The following is a 21,763-nucleotide window of genomic DNA, read 5'->3' on the forward strand; positions in this document are numbered from 1 at the left end:
GACTTTATAGACTCAACCGTGTTTTGTTGGAGAGTCCTGTGGGGGATGCTTCTAGAGTATGGGATAGATACTAAACTATCTGGTACGGGCTGTTTGGTCCCTGTACGATGTCTGGGTTTTTTCTGCATTTCCAGCAGTGAGTCAGACTCATTTCCGGTGAGAGTCCAATTTTACCAAGGCGATTCTATTAACTTTTATGGAAAGAATTTGAAGGTCCAGTCAAAGTGTAGAAGGTGCAGTCAAAGTGTAGAGGGGGTCCGATTTGATGGCCTCAGTTTTCCATCTCTTCTTTTTGCAGATGATGCGGTTCTCTTGGCTTCTTCCAGCCGTGATCTCCAACTCTCACTGGAGCAGTTTACAGTTGAATGTGAAGAAGTGCTGTGATGAAAATCAGCACCTCCAAATCTGAGATTATGGACCTCAGTCGAAAAAGGGTTGAGTGACGTCTCCACGTTGAGAAAAGATCCTGCCCATAATGGAGGAGTTCAAATATTTCTGAGTCTCGTTCACAAGTCAGGGAAGAATTGAACAGGAGATCGTCAGATGGATTGGTGCAGTTTCTGCAGTGATGTGGGCTTTGCATCAGTCCATTGTGGTGAAGAAGCAATTAAGCCAAAAAAATTAAGCTCTCTATTTTTATTTAAGGCCACACCTCAAACACCCTGCTTCCTTGTGTGATATAATGGAAAAGTCAAAAGAAATCAGCCAGGAAATCAGAGAAACAATCATGTTGTTCCACAAATCTGGATCATCCTTGGGTGCAATTTCCAGGTGCTTTAAGGTGCCATGTTCATTTGTTCAAACAATCACACGCAAGTATAAACTTCATAGGAATGTCCAGCCATCACAACATTCAGAAAGGAGATGAACATGTTTTGGTCTAAAATGTGCGAATCAACCCCAGAACACAAGCTTAAGACTTTGAGAAAATGCAGGATGAAGCTGGGAAGAAAGTGTATTTATCCACAGGGAACAAGTCCTGCACTGACATGGGCTGAAAAAACACTCACAGAGAATGAAGCCATTACTTTGAAAGAAACATTAAAAAAGACAGATTACAGTTTGCAAAAAGACACCAAGACAAAGATCTTAACTTCAGGTGACATGTCCGGTGGTCTGCTGAAATTAAGGTGGAGCTGTTTGGTTATAATGACCAACAACAATTAACATTAAATGGTGATATTAAGGCAACATCTCCAGACATCAGCCAGGAAGCTAAAATGTTGGCACAAATGGGTCTTCACAATGGACGATGACCCTTAGCATACTGACAAAATTGTAAAAAAGCGGCATGAGGATAACAAAGTCAATGTCTTGGTGTTGCCATCACAAAGCCCTGATCTGAATCCCATTTTAAATTTGTGACCAGATTGCAAAAAGGCAATTGGAGCCCAAATAATTTGGAATTGTTTCTAGAATAATCTAGTTAAGAAATATCACCAATGGTTATACATGAATATTTATTCAGTGTTTAGTATCTTATGTCATCATCCCTGAAGATTTATATTATTTCCATCAAACCATGCAGGGACTTTCCTTTGCAGAGTTCCATCCAAGTTCAGTACTCACCAGCAATCCTTGTCTGCTGTCACACCCTCTCATCCTGCACCTCAACCATTATGAGGCTAATTTCCCTGCTTACAATGCTCTTGTCGTTGCCATCCAGAGTGGCATTATCGAAAAATGTTTTGTTACCATGGCACCAAACACTGGTTGCCCTAGGTAGCCCATTTGGCTGGCTAGCCCACGATTATTATGCCTTTCATAAGCCAGCAATTACAGAGAAAGCCTACATCTCAGGGCCTACAAAATGCATAATGGCCTACAATAACACATAATTGCTGTAATTGTGACAACTCCCAGTACCCCCAACCAGGTCCCCCACATTCCCCACCCCCTCTACCTTTCACATCTTGTCCTTTTACTTAGCCAGCAGTAGACTATCAGAACACAAAGGACTGAGCACTAATGTAAAGCAAAACCCTAACTGCTGATCTCACTCAATAAAGTCACAGTGGTTAACAACTTTCATAAGCATACTCATCATTCCCACCAAAGGGATATATTTCTTGCAATATTAATGATTAATTTACAGTCCTCCTATGTACAATGAAAAATAAAGCAGGTATTACCAGTAAAAAAATGGGTAGATCCAAACCATGCATAAAATTAAATGGCCATTGTGATTAGTTCCAATGTATGCTTGCCTGCACTTCCAGAATATAGATGATAAACCTTCTGCATGAGAATACAAAATAATCTTAAAAAAATAGAAATGATGGGGACTGGTGTGTCGCAGTCGATTGGGGGTCAGCATGATAAAGCCTGCAGCCTATTGAAACTGAGCTCTCCACAAAAGTGTGGAAGGAGATGTACTATTTGGCCTCAAAGCAAAATGTGTTATTTTATATATGATTTTAAATCTTTAAGGATATGAGTCATCATTTTGTCACACAGAATATGTAATCTTTGTTTTCAGTTTTCAATTATTTTAATGGCCTGCACAAATGACTGTGTTAGAATCTTCAGTGTTACAAGCACACAGGTACAACTTAATTGCAAATTTACTGTGTTACACAACTATCGTACATTAAAAGGAATATAGCCACTTATAATTGTTTTAAGGGTTCCACTTTAGTACCTTCAAGCTCAAATATTTCTGTACATACTCAAATATGAAAATGAAATTGGATAACCAGATCACAGACAAGCAGGCATACAAGAAGGAACGGAAAAGGTGCATGCAAACAATGCTGCACCTCTTGAGGGGGGTGTTGTTAGTGCCTTTCTGAAGGGCAGCTCGACATTGGCCTGGAAGCAGACTAGCATCTTTTCAACAACTCGCTGCTATTTGTACATATGTCCACAGATGGATTTTAACCATGACACCTTCAGAAAAGATGAAGTACTGGGACCACAACATTGAAAATACAATTTGTATTTGTAACTATACATATTGTATTGTTTTTCCCAAGAAACAGGTGAGCCGGGTTGAACTGGACTGACCTGAAATTTTTTATTGACTTTTTATATGGGTTTATGGATTAGAATTAATTGTACTAAATAGTAGATTGATATATTTGTACCAAAAGTTAAACAAAAACATCTTGGAGAAATAATTGAATATTACACATTATATTAGCCAATCCTGTAAAGGATGGTTATTGTGAGGTTGAGTGTTGAAACTGTCAGCCTTATTTAGGTCTTGATTTTAAAATTCGTACAGAGTGCTGCAGCTGCTCAAATGACCCAAAGTAATTATGTTCAATCTGAGCATCAGAAAGCCTGGCTGAGGTTTGGGGCTGTTGGAGAGGGAGAATGTTGATGGATGAGAGGAGAGGGTTTCGAGAGGAAGGATGAAATAAAAACAGAAATGATGAATTAATGAGTACAAACAAAAGAAGGAAAGGCAAAAACTACAATTTCCAATCCAGTTCACCCAGACCTCAGGAGATAATTTAATTTATTGTCAAATCTGATGGTGGATTGTTGATGATCTCAGCCCTTTAATTTACGCACTCAGACATAACTCTGGGCAAGTATATACATACACATACATACTTTATTTTGTTTTTTGTATGCCCACGCCCAAATATATCCAGACAGGAGTTACGCTGTCCAGAGAATGAAAAAAGAGGTGAAAAAAGGGCTTTAATTTTCCACTTGAGCAGATTTCAATTTGCACACACACACGTTTCCATGACTCCCTCCTCCCTTTGTTATTGACAGCATTTAGAACTGCTGTGATAAGATATTGGCCACTTAATGTTTTCATTCTTTATTTTTCCTTCATTGAATGGACAATTTCTTCTACATGGGAATATCCCCATTTTACTGTTGAGATTTATCAAAATTTCATCGAGATGAATGTTGAACAAAAGCCTATTATTTTTCTTTGTGGTTCATTGTGTGTTGTAGACAGAGAAAACGGATGGGATTTCTTATGCAGCGTGGTACAAAAATCCCTGATCAACAAGAGCCCTTTTTTTATATAAACCTCATTCACAGCAGTCATTTTAATAGTTTGGACAAAAGGTAGAACAAATGTGACTGTTCCGATGCAGTTAATCTGGGAACTCTCATTTCAAATAGAATAGTACACAGTATATCTGCAATTATCTATATGTCTACACATGATTGTTTATTTATTTATTTAGGGGGGCACACGTACACCCAAGTGATGCTCAAACCTTTGCACTTTTTTCCTAGATGAAAAAGTTCCCTGTTTTTCCTGTGCTCGTCATTCATAAATATTAAAAAATGGGAAATAAAAATGACCCTCTGTCATTCCTTCCACTCCATGTTTTGATATTTGAATGGCTTTTTTATGTCCTTGGGAAAATTGTATGTTAATTTACAGTGAAGAAAATGAGCATTTGAACACCCCGCTATATTCCAAGTACTCCCACTTAGAAATCATGGAGGGGTCTGAAATTTTCATCATAGGTGCATATCTACTGTGAGAGAGATGATCTAAAAAGAAAAATCCAGAAATCACAATGTATGATTTTTTTTAACGATTTGTTTGTGTGATACAGCTGCAAATAAGTATTTGAACACTTGAGAAAACCAATGTTAATATTTGGTACAGTAGCCTTTGTTTGCAATTACAGAGGTCAAACATTTCCTGTAGTTGTTCACCAGGTTTGCACACACTGCAGGAGGGATTTTGACCCACTCCTCCACACAGATCTTCTCTAGATCAGACAGGTTTCTGGGCTGTCGCTCAGAAAGACGAAGTTTCCGCTCCCTCCAAAGATTTTCTATTGGGTTTAGGTCTGGAGACTGGCTAGTCCACACCAGAACCTTGATATACTTCTTACGGAGCCACTCATTGGTTTTCCTGGCTGTGTCATGTTGAAAGACCCAGCCACGACCCATCATCAATGCTCTGACTGAGGGAAAGAGGTTGTTCCCCAAAATCTCGCAATACATGGCTGTGGTCATCCTCTCCTTGAGACAGTGCGGTCATCCTGTCCCATGTGCAGAAAAACTCCCCCAAAGCATGATACTACCACACCCATGCTTCATAGTAGGGATGGTGTTTTTGTGATGGAACTCATAATTCGTCTTCCTCCAAACACAGTTAGTGGAATTATGACCAAAACATTCCATTTTGGTCTCATTTGACCACAAAACTCTCTCCCATGACTCCTGTGTATCATCTAAATGGTCATTGGTAAATTTAAGACGGGCCTTGACATGTGCTGGATTAACCAGGGGAACCTTCTGTGCCATGAATGATTTCAAACCATGACGTCTTCCATTTTCTAACGGTGTCTGGTATCTTTGGACAGCTCTTTGGTCTTGGGCATGTTACAAATTTGAGTTTTATTGATTGTATAGGGTTGACAGGTGTCTTTATGCAGCTAACGACCTCATACAGGTGCATCTGATTCAGGGTAATACATGGAGTGGAGGTGGACTTTTAAAGGTGGACTAACAGGTCTTTGAGGGTCAGAATTCTAACTGAATCACACAAATAAATTGTTTAAAAAAATCATACATTGTGATTTCTGGATTTTTCTTTCTTTTGATTATCTGTCTCACAGTGGACATGCACCTACAATGAAAATTTCAGACCCCTCCATGATTTCTAAGTTGGAGAACTTGCGATATAGCAGGGTGTTCAAATTTGTATTTCCTTCACTGTATTTCTGGTTATTCAGAGGCACTTTAAATAGTGGCACATGTGTGGTAACCCCCATTGATTGCCAAACTCCGAACACAGCAAAATCTCCGTTTATAAGCAGTTGTGCTATTATTTTTACTTCTCATCTCAAAATTTTCTTCCTCAATTAAGTGAAACAATTTATAGGTAAACTAATGGTGGATTATTTTTTTAATGGTCAATGTTGAAACACTGACCCCCTTCCATGGTGGTAATATATTTTTGACTGTGTTTCTTATGTTAACAGAAATAAATACATCAGTTAAATATATACTACTGTGTTGTTTTCTAAATTATTGGATTTGGTGATAGGTACCCATTGGTGATAGGTACCCCAAAAATGTCTCTGCATGGTTTGGATGCAGTTTGGATTTTCTTGTTACACAAATTATATTTGAGTCACTGGTTGTGTTGTTGCACAGTTGCTTGATTGGTGCAGGGTTTTGTGAGATTCATTGTCGTACAGGCAGGTGCCCTGTGACTGACTGAATGGTGACCTACCCAGGGTGTAGTCTGGCTTTTGCCCAGAATGAGTTAACTCTGTGTCCCTAAAAGGGATAAGCAGTATCGAAAAAATGCTCCATGTTTCTGGTGATCCAAGCGTTGTCCAAAAACAGTAGATTTTTGTCAAAAATGACAGAGGAAATCTTCAATAAAACTAAATTTATATATTTTTCTTGTTTCTTAAATAGGTGGTGTACAAGAACAATGACATCCGCCTTGAATTGTCCCGACTTGCCCGGATTGTTGACCCCAAGATGAAGATCCAGGGTGAGGTGTCCTACAGGTGTGAAGATGTGGCCACCCTCGATCCCATTTCTTTTGAGACCCCAGAGGCCTATATCAGCTTACCCAAGTGGAATACCAAGCGGATGGGATCCATCTCTTTTGATTTTCGCACTACAGAGCCCAATGGCCTCATCCTCTTCACCCACGGCAAACCACAAGAGCGTAAAGATGCAGCCCGTAGCCAAAAGAACACCAAGGTCTGGCCTTCTGTATAATAATAATATTGTACAAGATGTGATGCTTTTAATTATGTGCACAAGTTCATTTCCAAGGTGCTCGATGGGTGTCAAGGTCAGCCCTTTGCACCCAATGCCTTTTCTTGTGCACTGAAGCAGAGTTATACTGGAATAGAAGAGGGCCTTTGCCAAACTGATCCTACAAAGCAACAAAGCGTTTGCCAGATTTATTTGCATCCGCAATCTTATTTGCATCTGCTATCTGAGTGACACTGCCTGTATTTGAAAGCCACAGACTGAATAATATAAACTAATGGCATTACCTAAAGGAAGATCTACTTTGATTTCGATGTCTGTTGGTACAATTTGAAAAAAAAAAAACAACGTTTTTTTCCAGGTGGATTTTTTTGCTGTTGAGCTACTGGATGGAAGTTTATACTTGCTGTTGGACATGGGATCAGGGACTATAAAGGTGAAGGCCACTCAAACAAAGGTCAATGACGGTGCCTGGTATCATGTGGACATCCAGAGAGATGGCCGCTCAGGTCAGTTCTGTCAGCAAAGTTAGTAAATTATTGTTTTGCACATGGAATTAAATAAAACAATGTTATCCACCCAAGATCAACAAAAGACAGCTAATAACATTTAGTGTCTCAATGTAGAGTTACTTTCTGTATTTATTGAGCAATTCCCTAGCTGTGACACTGTAATTGACCTTCCAGAAAAAAAATTATTAAAAAAAATTCAACCCCAAAGAGAAAAATAGTAAGCTGTATATTTTTTAGACTGATTGTAGTCTCAAAGTGAACTGTAAGAATTAACTTAAATGTATCTTGTATATATCTTCCTGGAAGCTTTCACCTTATCATGGTGAAGGGATTTTTGTGTCTCAATGATCCTAGGAGCAAAGTTGTCTAGGGCTTCACACTCCTGCTAGGGTAACCCATGACAAAGAGGTCCTAGGTGAGGAACCAGAAAAAGTACGGCTATAAGACTTCTATGATGAAAACAATAAATCGCTCAAAGTTTCTCTTGCCCAGACATGGGTCACCGGGGCTCCCTTCTGGAGCCAGGCCGAGGTGGGGCACGAAGGTGTGCGCCTGGTGGCCGGGCTTACACCCATGGGGTCCAGCCGGGCACAGGTTGAAAGGGTTGCGTGGGTCCCCCTTCCCATGAATTCATCCCCTGTGGGAGGGTCAATCGGGGTCAAGCGAAGCCAGGGACCTTGGGGATCCAGTCCCTGGTTACAGAAGTTGGATCTCGGAACATGGAACTTCACGTCTCTGCCAAGGAAGGAATGAACTGGTGTATGTGTTCGAGAACATCCAACTAGCTATAGTCAAACTTGCCTCTCCACACCACTTGGGCTGTGGTATAAGTTCTCTGTCATGACCAGAACACGGGATTGGACCCAAATGCATGATTCGGGAGAGGTAGAGGCCGTTCAGGAAATGTATTTATTCAGTCCAGTGTCGGGGATCAGCCAGGCAGTCAATGGGAGCCGCAGTAACAAGGAAGTTAAGTGTAGGAGGCAGGTCAGGGGCCAGACAGGGGTCGGAACACGGGAGATCAGGAACAGGATCATGAGAGTGCGGGAACGAGGCATGAAGCAACGATCTGGCAAAGGCCAGAACGTACATGTGGTTCTATATAACTGGGATGTAATTACTAGAGACAAGGCGCAGGTGTGCGCCTCTGCTGATTGCGGCAGGAAGGTTCACATCGGGGACCGGTACGGCCGGGACAGGGACCGGCAGAGCCATGACAGTACCACCCCCCCTTAACGGCCGGCCCCGGACAGCCCAGGCGCCTTGGGGTGAGAGGCGTGAAAGTCTCTGATGAAGGAAGGATTGACCACGAACTGGGACGGGATTTATGATCAGTCTTCGGGACTGTAGCCCTTCCAGTCTACCAGGTACTGGACACTCCTTCCCTGACGTCGGGATGACACAAGCCGGTGCACAGTGTAGACCGGGCCCCCATCAACCATGCGGGTGGCGAAGGGGGTTCAGCAGGCAGGACCACCATTCTTGGACCCTGGCCTGTAGAACATCGTGAAGTGGATCCTAGTAAAAAAAAGGGGGCCCACCTATCTTGGTGAGCTTTCAGTTTTTAGATATTTGAGGTTTTTATGGTCCGTCAGCACTAGGAACAGGACTGGAGTCCCTTCTAACCAGTGTCACCACTCCGCCATGGCTGTCTTGACGGTGAGCAACTCCCAGTCTCCAATCTCATAGTTCCATTCCATCGGCGTCAGCCTCTTGGAGAAGAAAGCGCATGGGTATAGTCTCCACTCCCTGGAACTCTTCTGAGAGAGGACCGCCCCTATCCTGGAATCTAATGCGTCCACCTCGACAATAAACTGCCTATCAGGGTCAGGCAGGATGAGGACCGGAGCTGACGTGACGCGGCCTTGAGCTTGCTGAAAGCCGCCTGGCAGGCCGGATCCCAGTCAAAGGCACTGAAGGGAGAGGTGAATGCATGCAAGCGTGCAGCTATGGTGCTAAAATTCCTAATAAACTTGCAATAAGAGTTGACAAACCCAATGAATCTCTGTACCTCTTTACGATTCGTGGGAGTGGGCCACTAAAGGACGGCCTCGACCTTGCTGGGATCCATGCGGGTTTCCCCCTCTGCTAGGACAAAACCCAGGAATGAGACAGAGGATTCGTCTGCCTTGGATCTGCAGGGACAGGCAGGGAGTCAACGGGAGCCCTGGTAACAAGGACTTTAGGTGTAGAAGGCAGGTCAGTCGGCAGGCAGGGGTCGGTACACGGGGAGATCAGGAATGGGATCACGAGAGTGCGGAAATGAGGCATGAAGCAACGATCTGGCAAAGGCCAGCCCGTAAGTGTGGTTCTATATAACTGGGACGTAATTACTAGAAATGAGGCGCAAGTGTGCGCCTCCGCTGATTGCGGCGAGTGCGTGCCGCATTGGGGACCCGTACAGCCATGAAACAGACCGGCAGGGCCGTGACATCCTCTTGAAAGGGGTTGGGCGCTCTCTTCCAGAGGAGAGGAGCCGAGGAAGTGTGGGTAAAATTATTGGCCCCCAGCTTGGCGCATGTATGTTGGGGTTCACCGCAGCGTTGGGGCTCACCCCATCATTGGGGTTCACCCCAGTGGATGAGAGAGTAGCCTCCCTTTGGGAGGACAGGTGCCGACTATTGTTTGTGCCAATGCACTGAACAGCAGTTCCGAGTACCCAAGTTTTTTGGAGTCCTTAGAGGGGGTGTTAGAGAGCTCTCCCACTGGGGATTCCATCATTCTGCTGGGGACTTATATGCTCAAGTGGGCAATGGCTGTGAGAACTGGAAAGCATGATTGGGAGGAACGGCCCAACCCCCGATCAGAACTGGAGATGTGTTCCATTATTGGACTTCTGTGCTCTTCAAGGATTGTCCATAACAAACACCATGTTCAAGTATAACGGTCTCCACACATGCGCCTGGCACCAGGACAGGACGGTGCACTTTTGCGTTGAGAGGACCCAGATATGGGGGCTGGAGCATCTGATTCGGATGCCTTCCATATACCTCCTTGGTGAGGTGTTCCGGGAATGTCTCACTGGAAGGAGATCCAGGAAGAACTGGATGAAATACCTGCGGAAAGTGAAGTCTGGATGTCCCTGCTGAAACTACTCCCTCCGTGATCCAACCTCGGATAAGGAAAAGAAGATGAATGGATGTTGGATGTTTTATGCATTGTCATGTTTCATATGTTGTTTGAATAGTGTTCTGATAAAATTTTGGATGTTAATTTAGAACTGGATCAGATTGGGTAACCCCTCCAGAACAAGTCAAATACTTTTACAGTGTGTGCGATTTCTTTTCATTCTTTTATTTGTTTTACTCTTTGGTAGTTATGTTATTCTGTTTGGTGTGGTGTGATAATTTTAGGTTTGATGAGAAACTATGAGGTGGCATGGTGGAACAGCTGTAGCATGTTGGCTTCACAGTTCTGAAGACCAGGGTTCAATCCCAGCCCCGCTAGTGTGGAGTTTGCATGTTCTCCAAGTGTCTGTGTTGGTTTCCTCCCACATCCCAAAAACATGCATTAATTGGACACTCTAAATTGCCCCCAGGTGTGATCATGAGTGCAACTGTTGTCTGTCTCCATGTGCCCTGCGATCGGCTGGCAACCAGTTCAGGTTGTACCCTGCCTCCTGCCCAATATTATGTGTATATTTACTCTGTTCTCTTTATTTTCCTATGATGCTTTTAACTTGTTGTAATGCGGGTCTTTGTGACAGCCAGCAAAATTTAGTTTAATGTTGAGCACTTCATTAGGTCTCCTACCCCTGAATAGGTCTGTGATTTGCGCAAATCCGACCTCTGACAACTTGCTAGTTATTTCCGACTTGATGCCAAACCTGCTATGAGGAAATTCCAACTTTTGAAAATTGTTCTGAATCATTACGTTGATGAGAGAATATTTATTCCTGATGTGTTGGCCTTGGTTGAGGAACCTTCAGACGATTTGGAAGTAAGGAAACTGGAATTACAACTTCAGATTGCAAAAGAGAGACGAAGGAAAGAAGAGACTGAACTTGAGAAACTTGAAAGGTCCTTTGATTCAGTTAGTTCATCCTCTTTTGATATTACACGGTGTCAAAATGGTCCCTACTTTCAATGAAAAAGAAAGTGATAAATATTTCCTCCACTTTGAGAAAGTTGCTGAAAATCTGATGGAGGAATTTAAGCAGTGCGTTCATTCCAATCTTACGACTTAGTCGGATGAACAGAATGTTAAAATCTTACATGATGCAGCGGTGTTAGCATATAATTATTTTTTGACTCAGAATAGTTCTTTTCAATCTGTTCAGACTGTTTCTCTCGAGTCAAGTGATGATAAGGCAGGTCGAAATTCAAATTCTCAGGACCGGTCTGTGCCTTTTGTAAGAAGCCCAGTCACTTGATTTTTATTTGCAAAAAGCTCAAATACAAAAATCAGTCCACTCTTTCCCCAAATGCCTGTGCATATATCGCACCTCATCCTTCCTTGCCAGGTGGTTCTGAGGAGAGTTTTGGTTCTGACAATGAACTTTCAGATTCTGAAGTTACGGTGACGTTTTTACTTTTTATTTACAATGGTTCGGTTTCACTTATGGGAGATAATTCTACCCCAAGGCCCATTACTATTTCGAGGGACACTGGAGCTCTGTATTCTCTGATTTTGAAGGATGATTTGCCCTTTTCTGCAGAGTCTTCAGCTAACTCGGATATTATTATTAAGGGTATAAGTGGCTGTTCTCTTGCTCCTTTGCATTTTGTGAATTTGACTTCAGATCTCGTTTCTGACACCATCGAAGTTGGTGTTCTTGACGCTCTTCCAGTTCCGGGTGTCGATTTGTTGATAGGCAATGATCTTATAGGGGCACAAGTTGGCACAGATTCCATTGTCACTGGTTCTCCGGAGTGTTCGCCCAATACAGAGCAATTACAGTATGACATTTCTTATCCAGTGACTCCTTGGATGTCATAAGACATTTTTACCAAGACTTCTTTGCCGAGTGATTCCATTTGTGATCTATCAGATACATTCATGGGTCATTCTTTAGCCTCAAAGGCTGATGACTTATTTTCAAACTCCTCAGGTCCTACTGATTATTATGAAAATATGTTAAAGAACACACAAGTCAGTTGCATTGCAACAACACTCTCATCCCCAGTTACTGATTGTACAGTTGATGATGATGCAAGCGTCAAAGACAATGTTGATGATATTATCAGCGAAGTCAAGTTTGATGATGTAAGTGATAATGCATCAGCCAAAGTTGTGCAATTCCAATGTGTTAGCGCACCTTCATGAAAAAGTGACACATTTATCAACTGACCTGGAAGCAGAAATGTCACGTTTGCTTTTTGAGTTTTCTGACCCGTTTCCAGATGTGCCTGGCCGCACATGCACAATTAGTCATGATAAAGATGTGGGTGATGCTGTCCCTGTGAAAAAAAAAAAAAACATATTGAATTAATCCTGCAAAGAGAGAGATTCTGCAGAAGGAGGTGCAGTACATGCTGGACAATGAAATTAAAGAACCCAGCGACTTTCCATGGAGATCACCAAGTGTACTTGTGCCTAAGAGTGGTGATGTCAGTTGGCGCTGCTACACTAAGTCAAAAAATGTCAATCCACTGTCACGAACTGACTCCTACCCTCAGCCAAGAGTGGATGATTCCATTGATCACGTCAGTCAAGCTACATACATGAGTACGTTTGATCTTCTGAAGGGCTTCTGGGAGGTGCCGCTCACAGAGCGTGCTAAGAAGATTGTGGTATTCCCTTTGCCTGACAGACTGTATCAATACAAAGGGATGCTGTTCGGCTTAAAGAATGCCCCAGCAACGTTCCAAAGGCTCCTCAACAGCGTGACATTGGGTCTGGAAGTTGTCAAAGCCTACATGGATGATGTCATCGTTTATGCCATGGAAGAGGATTCAGGAGTTCTTCAAGGGACTGTCGGCAGGGAAACAGACTGTCCATCTTGCAAAGTGCAAGTTTGGAAAGGTCCAGGTTGAATTCTTGGGGCATGTTGTAGGGCATGGCCGGTACAACCAGTCAGTGCTTAGGTGGAGGCTATTGCACACGATGATGTACTCTCCAGGGTGTAAAGTTATGTTTGACTTTTGATACTTCTGTTGTACTTTTCTGTGTTTTCGTTCATGTATTTACTGTTTTAACATGTTTAAGTGTTACTTAGTTATATTACAACAGAAGGTTTCTCTGCAACTTTCTTTTCCTGAAATGGGAGCGTGTTATGCGTGTGTGTATTTTCACTCTCTGTTCTCTTTATTTTCGTATTATGCTCTTAAGTTGATTGATGAATGATGTGTAGGTGAATTGTAATGCATCTTACTTCATAACCTTCTGGTAACATTAGTGAAAGAAGATGTAAATCGCTGTAAAATATAAAACCAATACAATGTTCTTTCACGAGCAAGGAACAAGGGTGAGGACCCAAATGCATGACTCCAAGGCCAGACGTAGTTTTAAGGGAAGTTTAATCCAGGCAGAGGTTGATTCACAAGTCGGCAGTTCAAAAGATGACAGTACATAATGCACGGCAAAAGGCAAGGTCCAAAAAACAAACAAAGGTTCTGATTATCATAAGGCAAGATGTGGAAAAAAAGATTGGTGGAAAGTGAGAAACATGTACAATGAACTAGCCATGAACAAATTGACACACGAGTTTTGCATGCATTGCACAATTAACATAAGGCACAGGTGAGGAGCTTGATGTCAGGAGTAGACGGGCGTCAGGCAGTGGCATGACCACGCCCCTGACATATTCTGCCTTTGGTACAGTTACTAGTCAAAGAACCACAAAGTAATCATGGGAGCGGTGGTAAACTACACATGACACTGGTGCCCAAATGCGAATGAAAAGTGTGTTACAGATATCCCAATGCAACAAACTGCAAGGCAAAAAGACCTGGTATAAAACACACATGCACTGAAAAAAAATTAGCTTTGTTCTGCATATTTACCTGCAATTATTAACAAGATATCATAATATGACAATTTTTGGACCTAAACAAAAACAAAACATGTTTGCAAGTAAAAAGGGCATTATGACTAATGAGGTTTTATTTTTTTTTTGGCTTGTTTGTTTATTTAAGGTGACTCCTGAATTTAGAAATAATGTGACCCTAATTCTGATTTTTACTCCATACTAATTACAGGCACCATCTCTGTCAACAGCAGAAGAACCCCATTCACAGCAAGTGGTGAGAGTGAAATCCTAGACCTGGAAGGTGATATGTACTTGGGCGGGCTTCCCACTGATCGCACTAACCTAATTTTGCCGACTGAGCTCTGGACAGCAATGCTTAACTATGGCTATGTAGGCTGCATCCGTGATCTTTTCATTGACGGTCGAAGCAAAGACATCCGTCAAATTGCTGAAGCACAGAATGGTGCTGGGATTAAGCCCTCCTGTAACAAGCAAACTGGAAAACAGTGTGAGAGTTACCCCTGCAAGAACCGAGGGGCCTGCAAAGAAGGCTGGAATCGATTTATCTGTGACTGCACCGGCACGGGTTATTGGTCCCGCACTTGTGAGAGAGGTAAATATTTGTGATGAGTGTCTGAGTGCTTTTATCTGTTTTACAATGCATTATAAATGTAAAACTAAAAAGGAAATTTGGTGCAGAGTAAGAAATTACACCAAATCAACCAAATTTTGGCATGCTTCTTGCGCTGGGCTTGTGAAAAATATCCAGTTATCTGTTCTTCGATTAGGCCTGGGACAAGCACAGGTAATTTTTTAGCAGTGACTGAACCTACGCATAAAGAGAAAAAAAAACATTTAATATTTTAGGTCATATTGTGTGTGCTGTGTTCTGTTACTCCCAACACTGAACACCACACACATTTGGATTATGTTCCACTGCTGATATAGGGCCACGTTCTCAGAAGCTCAGATGTCATGTCATATATGATCAGTATTATTGGGACATATACACTCATAACACATTTCAGACCTAAGGTTTTTTTTTGTTTTGTTTTTTAGGATAATCTTTTTAAAAAAAAAAAGACAGTCTGGCATTTCACATGCTTGTTCAGGTGAAAGCAGGGAGGGGGGATAGGTTACAAAATTGCCTAATTTTTTCCTTTTGTGTATACTAAATACTAATTCTGAAGAACACGACAAAATGTTTGTACACTGTTTACCACTGCCCTTACATGGTTCACTCGTCTTACTTAGTTAACTTTTACATCTAAGCCTCAAAATGTCTGCTTGGACTTTTTTGCTTATTTTGACTATAAAAGGATCAGAAAATGTCGTGTGAATTTTGTTCCTTTTCCCAGAAAACTTGAAATTTTCAAGAGACTTTAAGCCGATTTTATCAGCCTGATTAGAATCAGATGATAATTGCCATTTTATGCTGATTGGGTGATCACCTTAGATGTCATAATTCACAGTTCCAATCAATGACGTCATTGATCAGCTCCGCAAAAGACATTGACTCCACGTCGCTATCGTGCACAGTATATCTGAATCCAAAAGCTAGTTTTTTTTCAAAGGGGGTTATGTGTGTGTGCTTTGACACAGTACTAGAAATAGATGACAGCCAATAGTTATCTAAAAAGAAAAAACATTGGCCCCAAGTGACAGATAACACTTCTGAGACAGACAACACATAATGTCCGGATCAGATTATAAGATAAATGTGCTCTTTCACGGTTGCACTGTTAGACTATAGCATTAAAATCCTGAATTGCGATACCACTGAATCCCATTTTCGTCCCTCATATAGCGACTGTATTTAAACAGGCTGCTGTCCTGTTGAATCATGCTTGAAATATTTGGTGTGGGTGAAGTAATTTAATTACAAGAAAATCATTTCATGACAGTAAATTACCACCCATTATTAGTCATTTTGTAATGTTGGTTTGACAGAATGACTCCTGAATTCCCTTGATTCCCGAATGAAGGGCACTTTACTTTCATCCATTGGACAACAGGCCACTCCTTCTTCTCCTTGACCCAGTTGTTAAGCTTCCTACGTAGGCTCAGAAGTGGCTTAACCCAAGAAACTCTACCATTGTAGTCCATCTCCTGGATCTGTCTGAATATTGTGGTTTTTGAAGCTCTGGTTCCCAACTCACTCCGCTCTTTCTGGATATCTGCTAGAATCTTAAATTTTCTTTGTTTGGTAATCTGCTGACTCTGGATTCGTCATCTCCATCTTCTTCTTCAGCATTTTGTCCCTCCACTAGACCTCCCATTGATACAGTGAAGAAAATAAGTATTTGAACACACTGCTATATTGCAAGTTCTCCCACTTAGAAATCATGGAGGGGTCTGAAATTTTAATCGTAAGTGCATGTCCACTGTGAGAGAGACAATCTAAAAAGAAAAATCCAGAAATCACAATATATGATTTTTAACGATTTATTTGTGTGATACAGCTCCAATTAAGTATTTGAACACCTATCAGCTACAATTCTGACCGTCAGAAACCTGTTCGTCCACCTTTAAAAAGACCACCTCCACTCCATGTATTATCCTGAATCAGATGCACCTGTGTGAGGTCGTTAGCTGCATAAAGACTTCTGTCTACCCCATACAATCAGTAAGACTCAAACCTGTAACATGGCCAAAGACACCAGAGACAAAATTGTACAACTCCACACGGCTGGAAAGGGCTAGGGAGAAATTGCCACGCAGCTTGGTGAAAAAAGGTCCACTGTTGGAGCAATCATTAGAAAATGGAAGAAGGTAAACATCACAGTCAATGTCAATCGAAGTGGAGCCCCATGCAAAATATCGCCTCGTGGGGTCTCAATGATCCTTAGAAAGGTGAGGAATCAGCTCAGGACTACGCGACAGGAATTGGTCAATGACCTGAAAAGAGCTGGAACCACCGTTTCCAAGGCGACTGTTGGTAATACACTAAGACCTCATGGTTTGAAATCATGCATGACACTGAATGTTCCCCTGCTTAAACCAGCACATGTCAAGTCTTGAGTTTGCCAATGACCATTTGGATGATACAGAGGAGTGATGGGAGAAAGTTTTGTGGTCAGATGAGAACAAAATTGAACTTTTTGTTCATAATTCCCCTAACCGTGTTTGGAGGAAGACAAATGATGAGTTCCATCCCAAGAACACCATCCCTACTGTGAAACATGGGTGTGGTAGCATCATGGTTTGGGGGTGTTCTTCTGCACATGGGACAGGATGACTGCACTGTATTAAGGAGAGGATATATTGTGTGATCTTGGGGAACAACCTCTTTCCCTCAGTCAGAGCATTGAAGATGGGTCGTGACTGGGTCTTTCAACATGACAATGTCCCAAAGCACACAGCCAGGAAAACCAAAGCACACAGCCAGGAAAACCAAGGAGTGGCTCTGTAAAAAGCATATCAAGGTTCTGGCATGGCCTAGCCAATCTCCAGACCTAAACCCAATAGAAAATCTTTGGATGGAGATTTAAACTCCATGTTTCTCAGCAAAAGCCCAGAAACCTGTCTGATCTAGAGAAGATCTGTGTGGAAAAGTGGGCCAAAATTCCTCCTGCAGTTTGTGCAAACCTAGTGAACAACTACAGGAAACGTTTGACCTCTGTAATTGCAAAAAAAAAGGCTACTGTACATTGGTGTTCTCAGGTGTTCAAATACCTATTTGCAGGTGTACCACACAAATAAATAATTAAAAAATCATACATTGTGATTTCTGGATTTTTCTTTTTAGACTATCTCTCTAACAATCGACATGCACCTACGATGAAAATTTTCAGCCCCTCCATAATGTCGAAGTGGGAGAACTTGCAATACAGCAGGGTGTTCAAATACTTATTTTCTTCACTGTATTTCTTCAAATCAATATCAATACATTTCAGGTTTTGTACATTATATTATGTAATATGTATTTACTTTAGGAAATAATGTGAAGGAAAAACATAGTAGACTAAAGCAGGCATGGAAAGAAAACACTGGAAACATTTTCTCGTGTCGTTTGCGATAAAACCCACTTAGCTTCTCCCCATACCCTCACCTATCTGAGAAATAGTTTGGCATTGGAAAATAGCATTTTTAGTATCACCAAAGTCATTAAGAAAACATTTTTTTTGTTTTGTTCATCAGACAAAAACTGGGGATCCCTTATTGTCATATTTCTTGTCTTTTTTCCCAAATGATTGGTGACTTGACTGTTGTGGAGCAAGCTAAGATTGAAGCTTACTTTTTTAATCTAATCTTCTTATACATTCATATCTTTACTTTAATATTTCCCATGTAATTAAAAATTTATAATTTCGTTGAAAGAATTTGTAATTGGACTATGGATTTTATTGCCTATTTTCAATACCTAATTACGTTTCACCAGTCGCGAGCGGTGACCTTTTGCAGTGGTAATGCTGAAGCTACACGTGAAAAATTTTGAGGTATTTTAAAAGACATGATGTTTTTTTATCAACTCCTCCTGTATATCAACTTGATTTTGGCTTACAGCCATACTATCCTGTGAACGCCCGAGCTCATCAGATCTTGGATCTAAGCGGGTTTGGCCCTTTAGTACTTGGATGGGAGACTGCGTGGGAATACCAGGTGCTGTAAGATTCTCTTCCTGGCCAAATGCAGAGGTGGTGCGTAATAAGGGGCATCTGGCGTAAAACTGTGTCAAACAAATGTGCATTCATCTAAGATGACACGCTATGGCGACCCCAAACGGGACAAGCCGAAAGGAAAAGAAGAAGATATCAACTTAATTTTGATGGACGCTCTCACACCATACAAACAATAATGTATTGGAATTTACAGTCTAGTTACAAAGTTACAGCGGAAATATTCAGGACTGACGCAGGTTGATGCACCACACAGTGTAATGTAAGCAGCTCCGTGGTCAGTAAAATGACACAATCACATGCCCACAAATTTGCCAATAATAATGAATACGGTGACATTTTTTTACTACACAAGGTTTGTGTGGAGATCCACGCTCGTGCTTGCTCATAGCAGTGTGAAGGTTGTTTAAATCATTATGAACTGTCGTAGTCCAGACTGTGTTTTGTGGAAAAAAAAATTGACAGGGTAAAGTTTTCTAACTTGTGGACAGTCAGGTAGACATTTGTGTTTCTCTTACGTACTAGCTTGAAAGTGACGGACAAAATTCTTCCCTGTTTTCGTGATGACTACTTCAGGAGTAGACCAACCACTTCAAATTATATTGTTCTTTTCCTCAAAAGGAGGAAATGGCACTGAACGAACAGACTGAAGTAAATTAATTTCACTCATTGTGACACCACGATTAACTGAACCACTGACAGTTTCCCACAAAACAATTTTAATAAACCAGTTACCCGCACTGGCAGATAAGCTGCTTGACTGACAGTTTTTTTTGCCATTCAAAATGTGCACGTACATTAAACAGCCTCTTTGAACTCACAATACTACTTGGTATCTCATTGCGCATGCACGAAACAAGCTGTCGGCTTTCCAGCTTCTTGCAAGGAAAACAGGACAAATTAGACAGGAATTGAAAACAAAAACAGGAGCACAGGGTATTGTATAACAAAGGACACTGAGAGATAAATATTTTCAATGATTTTATTGAAGGGCTTGGGCATGCACTGCATTTAAAGCTTATTATGACTGCTCACAACTGCTTTTCACGCAATTTGTATAATGTTGTATTTTAACAGAACGGTGCTGACTTGATTGACCCAATGATGCTGACAAAGGTTTCTGAGAACATAGTTCCACAAGAGAGCCATCCATCATGGGGTTGCTGCAACAGAATTGTGACCGTACCCAACTTTCTTGTGGAGGTCCAGTCCAAGTCCTTCATTTGAAAAGAACCAGTAGTAACACTGTTTGGCCACCAGTGTGTACTGTAATATCTTGAGTCGTCCCAAAACTCACTTACGAGTTTCTTTTCCGGTGAAGGAGTTATGTAAATTAAATTTACCCTAACCAGTGATGACTTTCAGTGACCTGCACTCTCTCTCTCTCTCTCTCTCTCTCTCCCTCTCTCTCTCTCTCACTATATATAAAGTTGGCATAGTTTTAATAACATCAAACAAAGGTAAATATTAGCCAACTAAACATGCTGCTTCATTTTACTTAAATGCGTGAGGGTGGGGTGGCATGTTGAAGGCAGTGTCTTGCGGAGGGGGCATTGAAAAAAACTCTTGGAGAACTTCTTGTATTTAGCGTTATCCAATCATATTTTTAATCTGATTTTTTTCCCTCATATACACGAACTAAATCGGAACCGGAATATTAAAGATGAACAGTACAGATAAGATTTTGTGCAGGGTAACACTGCCTTCTGCAGGACACAACGAGTAAGGGCGCACATAACATGAAATTTATTTATTTCAACTCGACCTTATTTCCAGTTTCACGTATAAAATGATATTTTATATCAATATGTTTACACCTTTGTCAGCTAACAGGGTACCTAGTAAGGGAAATAGCTTCTTGGCTGTTATTGAATACCTTGGTTTTAGCATATTGATATATATCAATGTCTTTGAGCAACTCTTGTACAGTAGTGTTAAAAATAATAGAAGTCCAATATGACTAACCAGATTAATCCACGTTTTCAAAAACAAAAAACATTGCTACCTGCCAAGCAAGTTACAAGTAGGTGCAGTAGATGCTCAGAAAACCAACAACATGATATCCACACTCTTAAGGGTATGAAATTGGGCAATTTGTTAAAAGGAGTGTGTTTAAAAAAAAATTGCAATGTGCCATTCAATCAGTAAGATCATCAATTTTGTGAAAAACAGTGCTGAATCAGGAGGCCCCTTTTTAAAGATGATGCCAGCAACGGCTGAACATGCATTTCTCCTTGAAACACTGAGGATAATGTGTTGTTCAACACATTGGTCAGATAAAACAGAATACTTTGATTAAAAGTTTGATTGGAGAGGTGCAACCTTGTAAAGAGGTGCAAAACATTATAGGCTGTTCAGCTAAAACAATCTCTAATGCCTTAAAATGGAGACCAAAACCAGAGACATGTGGCAGAAAACAGAAAGCAACCATCAAAAATGGATCGCAGAATAACCAGATTGGCAAAGGCTCAGCCAGTGATCAGCTCCAGGATGATCATCAAAAATTCTGGAGTTACCTGTAAGTACTGTGACAGGGAGAAAATGTCTGTGTGAATCTAATCTATTTTCAAAAGTCCCCCACAAAGTACTTCTAATAAAAAAAGACGTGCAGAATTTGCCAGAGAACACACCAACTGGAGGAACAGTTTGTGGACTGATGAGAGTAAAATTGTTTTTTCTTTAAAAAAAAAGTTTGTGAGATGACCCCCAAACTCTGAATTCAAGCCATGGTACATAGAGAAGACAGTGAAGCATGGTGGTGCACAGATCATCATATGGGCCTGTCCCGAGATTATATGACCGCGACATTAGCACATCCACAATGATTATTATTAATGATTGTTGTACGGAGAGTTTTTTTGAAAAACAATACAAGTACAAACCTAACAAAATATAATTACAGATCATTACTAATATTCTGAGCACATGGGTAGTGGCAAATTGGTGATGCGCATTGTACATTGGTAGAAGGGTTTTCCTGATTGTTTTAGGTCAACTTTTGGGGAAAAGGGTGGGGTGCCCTGTCCAGGTCGGGGAGGAGATCCTGGCCC

General features: G+C 41.3%; 1 protein-coding gene and 1 long non-coding RNA gene across 7 annotated transcripts in view; one reads left to right on the forward strand and one right to left on the reverse strand.

The window, feature by feature from the left end:
- The window catches only part of nrxn3a (neurexin 3a), a 189,936-nt gene that overhangs the window by 96,081 nt on the left and 72,092 nt on the right, over positions 1-21,763 (forward strand). For all 6 annotated transcript variants that reach the window (XM_061843918.1, XM_061843922.1, XM_061843919.1 and 3 more), the window contains 3 exons: positions 6,364-6,657; positions 7,034-7,181; positions 14,324-14,707. In XM_061843918.1, the coding sequence (XP_061699902.1) occupies positions 6,364-6,657; positions 7,034-7,181; positions 14,324-14,707 (826 nt within the window). The remainder of the gene's footprint in view (positions 1-6,363; positions 6,658-7,033; positions 7,182-14,323; positions 14,708-21,763) is intronic.
- The window catches only part of LOC133513294 (uncharacterized), a 64,957-nt gene that overhangs the window by 8,872 nt on the left and 34,322 nt on the right, over positions 1-21,763 (reverse strand). Inside the window, exon 4 of the long non-coding RNA XR_009798447.1 lies at positions 12,475-12,583. This is a non-coding gene — a long non-coding RNA (uncharacterized LOC133513294). The remainder of the gene's footprint in view (positions 1-12,474; positions 12,584-21,763) is intronic.

This window comes from Syngnathoides biaculeatus, chromosome 15 (assembly GCF_019802595.1).
Source record: "Syngnathoides biaculeatus isolate LvHL_M chromosome 15, ASM1980259v1, whole genome shotgun sequence".
Taxonomy (NCBI): Eukaryota; Metazoa; Chordata; class Actinopteri; order Syngnathiformes; family Syngnathidae; genus Syngnathoides; species Syngnathoides biaculeatus.